General features: G+C 41.1%; 1 protein-coding gene across 4 annotated transcripts in view; it reads right to left on the reverse strand.

The window, feature by feature from the left end:
* espn (espin) overlaps positions 1–5,863 on the reverse strand; it is a 39,087-nt gene extending 33,224 nt beyond the window's left edge. For all 4 annotated transcript variants that reach the window (XR_015438549.1, XR_015438550.1, XM_087179666.1 and 1 more), the window contains exons 1-2: positions 5,077–5,863; positions 2,267–2,460 (exon numbers count right to left, since the gene is read on the reverse strand). Coding sequence is in view for 2 of the 4 variants with exons in the window: in XM_087179666.1 (XP_087035792.1) it covers positions 2,267–2,460; positions 5,077–5,376 (494 nt within the window). In the remaining 2 variants the exon portion in view is untranslated. The remainder of the gene's footprint in view (positions 1–2,266; positions 2,461–5,076) is intronic.
* Between the last annotated feature and the right edge of the window lie 7,610 nt (positions 5,864–13,473).

Below are 13,473 nucleotides of genomic sequence, written 5' to 3' on the forward strand. Positions count from 1 at the left end.
GGTAAACAGCAACAGAGGGAGGGGTGGTGGAGAAGAGTGAATGGGAGCCAGCTATCAGGGAGCTACCGTGTCCCTGAGACTCATTAAATTTTCAGCAACTATGCACCTGTCTGGGGTGCAACCAGACAATATTGGAGCTAGTGCCTGGACAAACTGCTCAACTCACCGAGGTCAGCTGTGTCCGAGCAGTTCAACGCACAAGGCTGTTTAGCTTAAAGGCTATAAGCTGTAAAAATAAAAAAATAAAAAAATAACATGAAGCATTTCACGCACAGCTAACACCTTCTGCCACAGTGGTTGAATTAGTACACATATACATATGTATACATATATACGTATATGGTGCTGAGAGGGTTGTTGACCACAAATATATGGCTAATTGTCAACTAATGAGCTCACTCACCTACAGCACTTGGCAATGCCAAACACAAATCCCTGTGAATTCTTTTTTTACAGAATGTATTCACGGTGATCTGATGAGGATAATACACTATACATCAAAACTGCAGTTCACTTTGGGAGTGCAGCACATTTTCTCATATCACAGCTGGTGGCTCAGTGTGGCTGATGTGTAACAAATAACTAATCTGACTGAGGAGATTCAGTTCAGGTTTTCTTTGAACCATACAGTTATAGTAACTTTGAGGCACTTGGTCAAAGCCGTCTAACAACCATTTTATACTGGAGCGTTTGAGCTGCCAAATCTGCCCCTACACTGCTGCATCTCATGATCATCATACATCTTAATGCAACCAAAACCAACTCTCTGGTGTTTGTTGTAGAAGAAACCTACTGAGCTGACTGAAATGAGAGTGACCCTAACACCCCCCCACACACACACACACACACACCCTTTACACACACACACACACCCTTTACACACACACACACACACACTTTTTAGCAAATATTACCTGCAAATGACCTGACTGCTGCATATAATGAGTTTGTGGTGTGAGTTTATCCTGTGTGATCAGAGCTGCTTCCCAGAACAACAAAGACAACTCAGACCTCACCCGTGTCCATGGCGATCATATGGTCCATATGGGCGGGTGTTATCTCTGTAGTGCACGGGTGGGTCTGATACTGCGCACTGCACTGATTAAGGATGATATTCATCAAGGGGTAATCACACACAAACACACACATATAAAACCACTCATTAATCTGTAATATTTGTTGGTCACAGGTTCTGAAATGTGAGAATTTGCTGTTTTTTTGGCCTTGCATTCTAGTACAGTTAACTGAACATTTTTGGGTTTTGGACCGTTTGGTTGACAAAACAAGACGATTAATAATATTAGTTCTCACGCATAATTGGGACAATCAAACCACTGAGAGGTTGTTGTTCTTTTCTAAATGGGATTTGAGCACAAAGTATTTTGACTGTTCCACAGGTATCAAAAAGTTCAGGTTCAGGAACAAATACTTCCTACAGTATGAGCCAGAAGCTGATCTCCTGACTAAAACTCCGGCTGTTTCTGTATCTGAATTACTTGGTAAGCATCCGAAAAGAAATGAGAGTTGACTTATCAATGTGAGACTGCTACAGTGCCAACAGTCTGGAATCTGAATCTGAACTGTGGATCCAGTGCAACCTGTTCCAGTCACAAACAGCGGGCAAAAGCTGAAAGAATTAAAATCATCAAAGGCTTTTGAAATCAAATCTGTACAGCTGCTTCAAGGCTGAAGGCAGATTTGAAGGGGACCAGATCAAAGAAAGAGAGAGAGAAAAAGAAATGGTGGGTGAGAGTGATGGATCTGGCATGAAAGTTGAGCTTTAAATCCAACTCTTATAATGTACTTTCATATTGATTTGGTTTGTTGATCCTAATTTTGTCATGTCTGTTAAATGGTTTAAGATGACTTCAGATTTTCATTTCAATATTGGAATTTCGGAATCATAGAGGATGGGAATAACAAAAAGATGATACAAGAAAATAAGTTCTCAAGATAGATTTTAGCACGGATCAGTTATAGTGATGCTCATCACCATGAAGTGACAAAACCTGTGTATCACTAAATATCACATATATGTCATTTTCCACATTTTTAAGTAAAACAGCAATTTGTATCGAATACTGTGTTTACACACAATGAAGCCCAGTCTGCTTTTAGAGGTGGTGTTAAGATCAACTAAAACTTATGATACCAATTCAAATCACTTTTAGTCAACAGCAAGAAGAAACCAACAGCTTGTACAGCTTTCAGCACAGTGAACAGAGGCCTGCAGCGCCCTTTAAAGACAAAACCATGTTGCTCTTACTTCGGGCTGTGCCCCAGTAACAGTCGCAGAGATGGCAGGTCTCCCTTGGCAGCTGCATAGTGAACAGGTAGGGCACCTGTGTCGGTGGAGGCCCCAGGGTCCACCTCACCGCTCTTCAGCAGCCAATCAGTGATCTCATAGTGACTGAAGCGGGATGCAAGATGGAGAACGGTGGCACCGGAACTGTCCCTGTCCTGTAAATTAAACCAAAGAGCAAGAGAGCTGAAATATGTAAAACATGAAAAACTTTATAACAACAATACTTTGACGGCATAACACCACGAGTTATATTATCAGGCTGTTAATCAGTTATACAGCATACTGCTCCTGTAGAGGTTTTCAGGAAGCAGTTCCTACTAATCATATTCAAACAGAGACTTTTTTCATTATTGTACATGATTTTCCGAAATGTGTAAGAAACCATCACAACTACTACAAGGGTAGTGGGCATATTTGAGAAAGGACGCTTAGCTTGTGTATAATAATACCTTCTACATCAAAATTGTCCACACACAACCCACGTTCTAATGAGCCTCTAACCTGCTGCATTTCCAAGCAGCATAGGCCGACAACTGCACTCAAACCTGGAAATAAGAAAAGCCAGAAAAGAGAATCTGAAAGGACTCAAGACATTAAAGCCACATACCCGTCAGGGCTGGAGTGGTTACTAATTAAAAAAAGAAATGATTTCAATTGTCATGGCTTTTCCAACTCTCTCCTCCAACCCTGACTGCAAAGAGACATGTTTTACAGCTGCCATGTTCCTTTTAAAACTGTTATTTACCCGTTGCTTACTTTCATTCTTTGGATCAAGCGATGGACCAATAAGTAACAATTGTAATTACATGCTCTTTGGATAGAAGTCTTACTAAAGAACCTTCAGATGAAATCAGGATGCCAGTGGAGTAACACGAAGCAAAAGACACAATTGTGAAAAGTGGAAACAAGCGTTGACTACCATCAAGTAAACTGCCCTGCAACTGGTAATTGATAGGTTTTTACTAAATGTCAGCCAAGTATCTTATCAGTTCTTGGCATGGGGTTTTCTTTGCCACTCTTATGTGCTCTGTCAGGCAGTCCTCAAAAGTAATGGAGACAGTATGGAGATAAAAGAGCTCTTATTACTCTGTGTTTCAAATTTAGAGTCACAGATTACTACAGGTTAGATCAAGTGCCTGAATGACTCAGGTGTGGTGCTTCTGTTTCTGTCGTGTTAGTATAAATCATTTCTGAGTGGGAGAAAACATTATGGGTCAGCGCGGTGGCTCAGCACTGTGGCCTCAGACCGAACACAGTGTTGGTTAGGAATCTGGCCCGTCCCTCGTGTGTGGAGTTCGCATGGTCTCCACATGTGTGCATGGCTTTCATTCTACAGTCACAGTGGCAACTAATTCTAAATGTTCTGTCTACCTGTATGTGATAGACTGGTGACCTGACCGCACCTAAAGCATGCTGGGATAACCTGCGTAGTGTGAGCAGATATTAAACATGGATGGATGGATTGTATCTATTATTCTGTGTTTCTAAAGAGAAACACTGTATTGTAATTACAGTCACAACACACTATAATGTCTGTATGAGTGCTGGGAAACTGAGCGGTGCATGAGTGTATATTTTGGAGAGCAGTACACTCCTTCATGGTGCCTGCTGCATTCCTTCACTGGTGTGAATGCCTCGCATCTTACTACCAGCAGGGACATGGGAACGAGGTAACTGAGTCATAAGAGCTCATAAGGTTTTAATCTGTCATGTGAAGGTTTAACTATAGTACTTATGGTACCAAACATCTTTACCACCACTGATCAAACAACACTGTCATTATGTATTTCTATTTTTGCTCTCTCGACGTCACAATACACACTGTATAAAGGAAATTACATTTGCAAATCCAGTTTTGCATACTTCATTACCACTGGGACATGAGGCGGTGCCAGCATAGTGGCTTTTAAACTACAACTAAATGTCACAAATTACCAAAGAGATCTTGTAACATTTTCAGAGCATTTCCACTGACCCACACCTGACAGTAATTTACATGTACTGACGTCTCATGTGTTCCTTGAGATGTTTGTATTCATATCAGAGTGTTAGCACTTTAAATATGTCTTCTCAGAGCAGTAACACAACAGCATTCAGGCTCTTGTGAATGTCTGAGGATCTCTTCTTTTTGAAAGGGAGCAGTGTGTGTTTTTTAACCAGACCACTGTACACGCACCATGTTGTGATGTCTGGTTCGGTCTTATGCTACATCTGTTACTGGTGAATTTCTGCAGGCAGTTGCTATCTTGGATGAAGTTAACTTCATTCATCTCTGATAATTACCACTCAGGAGAAAAGGACTGTGGTTTTACAGTTTCACACAGTTTCAGTTTGGGGACAAGAAGTGAATTCACAGTGTCCTTAGGTTTAGATCATAATTCTTATGGACACAGAGACACAGCGCCCTGTAAAAGATGTAGAATGTTATTTTGTCATTTAGCCACTTATGGATTTTATTAGCACGGGTTTAGTATCTGATGACGCTCTAAATATTATTTCAGACACTTTTTTCGTTTTCAAACGCAAACTCTGTTCTGATACACCAAACATCTACTGTATGTTTTAGGCATGAAAATACACTGTCATTGGTCAGAGGACCCCATGTAGACCGCTCCAGCTCTAGTTGGAGAGGTCTAACTGAAAAGGGGTTGGATGTTGGAAAGGAACTGGGTGCGGGGGCATGGCACGTAGGCTACACAACCAAGCCAGAGGAAACAGAGAATTAGGCTTCTGTCTGCCACACTCCAACCGGTCCCGCTCAGGTCACTCACCGCAGGCTGACATCCACCCTGGGTCAGCAGCCACTGTAAGCAGGCCAGGTTGCCGGTGGCTGCAGCGTCATGCGCCGGGCTTGCTCCGTTGTTCGCCAGGCAGTTGCCCGGCAGTCCGGCCTCTTCCACTAGGAAACGCAGGCAGGTCAGTTTTCCGGCTCGGGCCGCGTGGTGGACCGGTGAAGCCCCCAGCACATCCTTGACGTCGGCAGTGAGCGCTTTTGCCGCTAATTGCACTTTCAGCTTCTGCACATCCCCTTGCCTTGCGGCGAGCAGCGTCCTGTCCCCCTCCACCACCATGACCGCTGCAGGTTGTACGTCTCCTTCCTTTGGTTGCGCTGGTTGAGCCCGATCAGTTCACCGTGTGGATGGGATCAACATTGTACTCACAAAGTTTCAGATATTTGCAGTCGGTCAGTTTAGCAGGAAGGCGCAACTATCGCTCCACATCTCTCTACAGCCAAACGGTCAAAACAAGATCAGTTTCCTTTCACAGGCGACGCGTTTTACATGTTGTCATGAAGCTCAGTCCACTATTCTGTATCTGGGTGGTAAACTAACCTGCTTTCTATGTTTTGCCGGGCGATGTGGGCCAGTAATCCGCTTCTGCTCTGTCTGACGCCCGCAGGACGCTCAACACCTGTTGCACTAGTTTGCTGTTTGTGTTCCCATAAACATTTTTTATTTCTTTGTTTTGCCCTATTTGTTTCCGAATAACTAACGTGTATCATGAGCCTCGGAGAATATTCCGCCGTGTTTTTCTTCCTATAGCAGATGGCGACATGGGACTCTGCGCCTGTTAAATAATCCATCAGGGGGAGGATCGCTGAGCCTGTTACAGGTTGCTGCTTTCTGGAAATCGGCTCAGAAGTTAAAGGGGCAGTACGAGCAGGCTTCTTAAACCTCTGAGTATAGCCCGTCAGAGAAAGTTATACAACGGTGGTGGTGAGTGTCGGGCAGGTATAGACCCACGGCTACATGATAATTCAGCCATGAGCTTTTGAACACATGCACAGTCTTGTTTGCATCCGTCCACATATGGCCGTGAAACCAGCATCACTGGACACACACAGTTTGCGGACAGTAGAGGTCCATCTGGTGGTCCCTGGTGAAACTGTAACCTTCAAAATGATGATGATGATGATGATGATGGTGATGGTGATGTGATGATGATGATGATGATGATGATGATGATGATGATGATGATGATGGCGTGTGCGTTTCTCTGTAAAGTTAGGATGTGTACAAAATCAGTATCTATGTGACGTTGAAAACACAGGAGAGTAAAGCAGAGACTCTGGCAGAAAGCCGCTTTTCTTAAAGTAAGAAATCTCTTATTAAATTATATTAAATTATGGTTGTGATAGTTCATGGTGATGCATCAGTCATTTTTGCAGTGTTGCTATAATTTGAATAAAAACAATGACTGTCTTGTGAGCCAGTGAGCCACAGTATAATCAGATTGGTTTAAATGTTCTGGTATTTAGCAACATCATTTGTGCTTCTGGAGAAGCTTTACTTTATAACTGTGTGAAGACTGAATCACTGATGCTCTGGGTCTACCAGGAGTTACCCCTGAGTAATGAATGGTTGATGATAAAATGAATAATAAATAATAAATAAATACAATAAGACTAGTCTAATAAAGGATTTATGAATGACTTATAACTAGTAATAAGTTATTTGTTAATACTTTATGAATCATTTATAAGCTGTTATAATACTAAAGATAAAAAGGGCAACAGTGACCTGTTGCTTGCCTGTACTGTTAATCCTCATGTCTCATTAGTTACGAGCTTTCTTTGTTTTCTCCATCATCAGCGTTTGTAGCTGTCAGTTATTGGTGAACTGGTGAAAGGAGCCTTATTGTAAAGTGTGAGACACATCAACATTTATTAATGAGTTACTATAAGGCTCCTTTTACCATTTATAAATGGCAGTATCTCATTAACTTGATCTTGCCAAATAGTGAGCTGCATCAATGTATGAAAACTGTGTTATAACTTGTTTATAATTGTTTATTTATGATTTATAAAGTGTTAACAACCGAATTAATAACCTCATTAGAAACCATTTATAAATCCTTTATAAGGATAGTCTTATTGTAAAGGGGTACCGAAAATATTTTTGAATTTTTATTTATTATTTTATTCATATTTTTATAAAGTTTTATTGTGACATGTGCAGTGGTGGAACTGCAATTAATTGCAATTTTAAGTACTTGAGTATTTCCACTCTCTTCACTGCATTTCAGAGGGAAATACTGGCCAACTATGTAGTCCACTGAGAATTAGGCTTATAGCATTAGTTGCCACATAAGATTTTAGGTACAATAGAGACATTAGCCTTTAAAACACTATGCATAAGTCCATTTTGCATTTTTCTTTAAGTTACATTTAGTTACTGCAGTGCCCCCATAAATACACGCTGTTGCATGTAGCCCCTCACACCCTGCTCTCTGCTTTGAAAAGAAGGGGACACATATTTTCAGTTTATGAATCCGCCGTTGTGGTGAACTGTTATACTTTTAACCACCAAACGGTGGCAGGAACGCTTCATATTCTGCCAGGTGCAGCAATGCCTGCAGAGGTGTGCAGGTGTGACGTCATCTTTTTTTTTTTTTTATTGGCTTCATTAAGTCACTGTGAGCCGTCTTACTCACGTCAGGGCGTTAACGTATCAGAGCAATGGTTAGGTTGATTGATTTTTCCGCTCAAGCGGCCTCTGCAGGATGTGGGTGTGTGGGGGGGGGGTTGCGGGCGAGGCTCGTGCTAGGCGCGTGCCTCCTCGGCCCATCTGTTGCACAAGTCCAACTGTAATAAACACCGGGCGCCAATGTGGGGTGGGGGATTCCCACGAGCATTTGGACTAATGGTACAATTCCCTAAAGGAAATGGACAATAAAAACTCTCCAACACGATTTAGGGGACACTTCATCAATGCCATTATAGCCTTAAATATCTTGCATAGGGCTATATTTCACTTTAGGAATGATAATGATGGTCTTTCTTGCGGATAAAAATAGGCCTATGTGTAGGCCTATAATAAATGTAATATTTAGGGGGTTATAAATTACCTCCTGCAGGCATTTCATCTTAATATTAGGCTATATGGGTTAATGTAGACAGATAGGCTAGGCTACTATTAGGTTGAATACAGCCCATTTATTGGTGTGTATGGGATATTTTATTTTCTTTATAATATAGGCTATGTATGCCAGTACCTTGTTATCAGTATAGTAAATTGAATTTATTTATTGTGATTTTTTTGGTCTATAGGAAAATATAAACCCACATTTTGTTTAAATATACCGACCCAGTTCTAACAACATAATGGCACAAACGGACTATTTACAGGATATGACGTTTGGATAACACTCGCCTATTTTTATATGAAATAGGGTATTGATTACTTAACGGTTGTCTTTTTGAAATACTGTTTACTTGTCCTCGTTTGTCTGTTGGTTCATAAAACCCACACTTCAAACGACGTGTTGGCAGCAGCTGCAGCCTGTAGCTGCTCTGTATAATGATGGGTGTTACACAGGGTTTAATCATGTGTAGGTGAAATGGGGCTTTTTCCCAGGGTTCTCTAAAGACGCTCCCACAACTTCAAGCAATGAGCAGCTAAATCCCTATTGAACTGGAAAGGGGCTGCCAACGGTTTTCCTGGGAAGCCTGGGAAAGCTGGGATACTCGTTGCACGCGTCAGACGTGCGACAGTTATTCAAATTGGACTCGATTATTCAGCGCGTGGGCCCCATCTATTGTGTCGTTACATCTGCCGCCGCGCGGGAACATTCAAATTTAGGACATTATCTGCTCAAGTTCATGCTGCCTATAACGTAACAACCCACTGTCTGTTTGCAACAATAAATGGCCTAAAAGTACCTTAAACAGAGGGGTACCATCAAGAGAGGAGTGCCGCATTCTCTCGGCTTTTACTAAGTGAAGACTTGACCGTTGTGCTCCTCAAACTCTTCATAGCAGTTTAAGCGTATAAGCTTATCAAAGATGGCCGTTCATTTCAAATTTATGGCCAACTCAGAACCCTCTTTATGAGAGGCCAGCTCTGATGACTCAAATTTACTGTGCCGACTTTGTCCATGAAGTATGTTAATATTATATAATGATAATAATAATAATAATAAACAATGGTAATATGAATAATAATAATGTATTCTTTTTCATTACCATATCAGGCGTCACAATTTCAAAATAAATTGTACACACTCTTACATCAAAATTACAGCGTAGGCCTGCAGTTACATTGAGCAGCTCCACGCGCCATCTGCAGCGGCTCAGCTGTTTGGCGCGTGCCATAGACTAATTGCTTTCGCTTGAGCAAACGGGCGCGTGCAGGGAAGAGGCCTTCAGTCTATGTCGAAGCACAGAGAGAAGCGTGTCTGTACCTTAATGTGTGATCTACAGTACTAATAACCTGCTACACGTTTGTATAACAAAAGAAAAAAAGCACACAGCTGTTGCTCACCGTGGTTGATAATAAGTAGATGTACTGTTCATAAAAAAGACACCAGGCAAAATAAACTTTATTAAGCAGCTGAAAGAAGACCAACGCACACAGAGAGGATATTACTTTATTTATCTACTATCCCCAAACTTAAGCTTTCTTTCTTTCTCTCTCTCTCTCTCTCTCTCTCTCTCTCTCTTTCTTTCTTTCTTTCTTTCTTTCTTTCTCTGACTGTCTGCCATTCTTGCTGGAGCTGAAATGAATTTGTATCACATTTAAAACATCAGCGAAACATATTAAATTAAAGCAGTCTCTTGTGAAGCATTCTCTGCAGGAGGAATTCAAAAGTAGATGATTGCACATGTAAATCTAATTATAGCCTACATATACATTTTGATATTTAAGCTTGATCATTTGAGATTTTACACACTTTGCCAACATTGCTTTAGACCTGAAGACATGAATATGGAATCATTATAGGTCAATCTGTTCTTGAATGATGGTTGAATAAACATTGCAGCCATATTTCCTGATGTAACCAGTGCTATAAGACTACTCTGACATTTAGGCTACTACTGTTTTTCGAATGAAGCACAAAACATTTAGGAGGTTCTGTTGTATAGAAATTGATTATCTATACTGTAACTGATTTGACATTTTTTTAAAATTTTGATGTACAATGATTTTCCTCACATTTTCAGATTTTTTATGGAATGCAGGATTCCCCTTCTTCACACACTCCTTCATCGTAAACGTTACAAACAAACACAGAATGTGAGGTTTCAAATTCTCCATGTCTCTGTCATGTTAGCAGCTGATATATATCTAATAAACACATTGCAACAACTGGAACTGTGCAGATGCTGTGGAAAAACAAGTTATTCTTAGTTTTTATATGGACATAAATCTTTGTCAATAAACAGGCTCCAGACTGATGTAGACCTATAAAGAGATCACATTACCTGTATATTTATAGTTATATAGTAATGATAACATATCATTTGAGGTTGATTCTTATATGACCATATGTGGAGCTAAGAATTTTAAAGAATTTTAAATTATCATAAGTTCTATCGTCTTATCCTAAAGTTCACCTTGTTTCTCCTGTCTGTCTCGCAGCTTGAAGACATTAGCGAGACGTCTTCTGTCCCCCTGAACTGCGTCACGGTGTCTCTCCCACAGCGACCCAGTCATCCATGAGCTGCAGTGAGAATATCTGTGCTCAGACTTTCTCACACTCAGGCTCATTAGCAACAGACAGAAACAGGACAACTAATTTGACAAGACAAGCGTTTGAACAATGCAGCGTCTGCAGTGAAAAGTCAAAAAAAAAAAGCTTGAGACCACTCATGGTGTGATGTAATTTACTGGCAATGTGGTAAAGTGGACTTGAAATAGTTTCTGTGTCTCTGCTGACTTTATTTGATAGGATTTACAGTCAGGTTCAGCGGCCTAGTTTTACTGCAGCTACACCAAATAACTACATCAAACACTGGAGACACAATGTTGCCCGTACAAGAAATGTAAAGATGTACAGTAGCAGATTATACACACGTCTCAATATCATAAAATCTAATCCACATTTTCAGAGTCACGTGTTACAGTTAAAAGCTTTGGTTATAGGTGTAAATCTTACTCAAGCTCAGACAACATAAGCCTACATGAAATAAAATAATATTTTAATTCCAAAGCCACGAACATTTATCATATTAAAACAGCAGTTTGAGATTACATGTAAATCGTGGTGTTTTGGGATGAAATGAAGTCCTATACACTTCACACAAACGACATGTTCAAAACAAGTAAACAGCTATGATACAAATTTTTAAAACGAAAGTAAATAAACGAATAAATAAACAATAACCTACCAGACGTTGCTCCTCTGTTTGTGCGTTAAAGCCAGTGCTGCAGCGCTTGCAGATCGTTGCTGGCTGACGGCTGCAGTTGTATTGAGCGCCCTTTTACAACACGAGGTTTGTGGCTCAATGACATGAGGCGCGTTGTCTTTGTGGGCGGACCCCGTGTACATGCCCCGCCCTCTGATGGCTCGGCTCTGCTGCAACCTGGAAGGACTGCGCGGGTGCATGCAACTGCACAGCACAGAAAAATACACAGAAGTTTCTAATGGTCTGCAAATCTTAAAAGATTTTAAATTCTGTAAGGTTAGAGCTGATTTTATTTTTGCTGAAGTGTTACTCAGTTGATGAAAGCTTGAGTCCCTCTGCAACCTGAAGAAGAACCGTTTGCTTATTCCTTGTTACCAGGTTCCTTTTCAATTCAAATTGTATTAACATTGATTGGGTAAATGTTCCAAAGAAATCCAGGACTGCAGCGATAGGCGTTCATGTTCTGATGTTCTCAGCAGCAAGGAAAAGTCTACATCCTCAGTATTGGCATCACCTTTTCTGTTTTTCTGAATGTGTTTTTGTGAGTGTGAACCTTTTATTGTCATTATAATATATGTATATATAATTTATGAGCAGTTACAGAAACGACATTATTAATTTTTGAAACATAAAATAAATCTGCCATCTGACCTTGCTGCAATATCTTAATGGTCCCTGTGTCTTTGTGACTTCAAAATAATTCATCGGAGCAGGAAAGCCATCTGCCACCTTTGTTTGACTGGCTCGTGCTGCTCTCGTGCCCCTGACATGGCTGCACAATGGATCTCCTTCAATCAGAAATCCAATATTCAAAAAACCCGCCAACAAGCTGCCTGTCCGCCGTGTCCAGCGGCCTCTAACATGCTGCAGCATTTACCAAGAAATGATGAAATAAACGGCAGTTTATTTTTGCAGTTTTCGGTAAATGCATCTGTTTATCTCTGCGCATCATTAGACTTCTGGCTGCTTGTGTAGCGCACACTGAGGTGCATGACCGCTCAGTCCGTCAGAGCTGAGGTGAGCAGCTATTGGCGGAGAAGCATCCAGCCACTGCGACGCTGTAAGTTTACCTTGACAACTTCGAAGAAACAAAACAAATGCGCACCACCAGATGTGTGCTCTGCCTTGCAGCTTGGCTTTTGGCTTGGTTAGACTTATTTGGATATTCAAATCCTGTCTGAGCCATTGCACAATAGGTACAAATATTTCTCCGCCCCTGAAAACGACGCCAGGCTTGATGCTTCGCGCTGACTTGGAGCAGTGACACTGGATATGATAAATGTTAAAGCGTCTGTAAAGTGATTAAAGCACAAAGTTATTACAGTAACATTTCCGAGGAATCTACAGTCTTCATGCCCGCCACACATTGTTTACACAGAGAACCATAATCTGTGATATTTCATCCAGCATTTAATTCTGTGCCTTTTGGTCTGTTTTATGGCATATTCTGGGATGTTTCATGTTTTAAAGTGGCGCGTGATGCTCGGTTTGTACCATGCGCAATAAAACGCACATGTACTACAGTTTCAGCTCTGGACTCGACGGTGTTTTTGTTTGTCCAACTATTACACTTTTGATTTTGTATCTTTCAAAAGCAAGTAACCCAAAGGAGAAGAAGAAACCATGGCATTGTTGGCACTGAGGATATGAGGCAGCTGAAACAATCTGACAGAATCATATGCGCTATTTAGACTGTTGGATTTATATTTAAGATTTAAATAACTTTGATAAGGTTTATCTTTGCGGCTGCTTCGTAAGAGATAATACTGTGGTTTATCAATGTCCTTTGTTACCGGGTAATTCAGCGCGTGGGCACGTCCAATGGGCCTGGTACAGGAGAAAGAAGTTTGGGTTTTCGTCACTGGTGAGGCAGATGCTTCGTGGACACGGCGTTGGTTTAGGCGTGGGAAGCTTCACGGGGAATTTTGATAGGTCTTCTTTTTGCATCTTTAGAGGGAGAAGAGACACAGTGTCACATCACAGCTTTGCCACATGAACAACCAGCACGAACAAGATTGAAAATAGAATCGCTCGAGATGTT

The sequence above is a fragment of the Seriola lalandi genome, unplaced genomic scaffold, assembly GCF_002814215.2.
Source record: "Seriola lalandi dorsalis isolate HSWRI2012SDOR001 ecotype SW California unplaced genomic scaffold, Sedor1 jcf7180002054861, whole genome shotgun sequence".
In the NCBI taxonomy this organism is placed as follows: domain Eukaryota; kingdom Metazoa; phylum Chordata; class Actinopteri; order Carangiformes; family Carangidae; genus Seriola; species Seriola lalandi.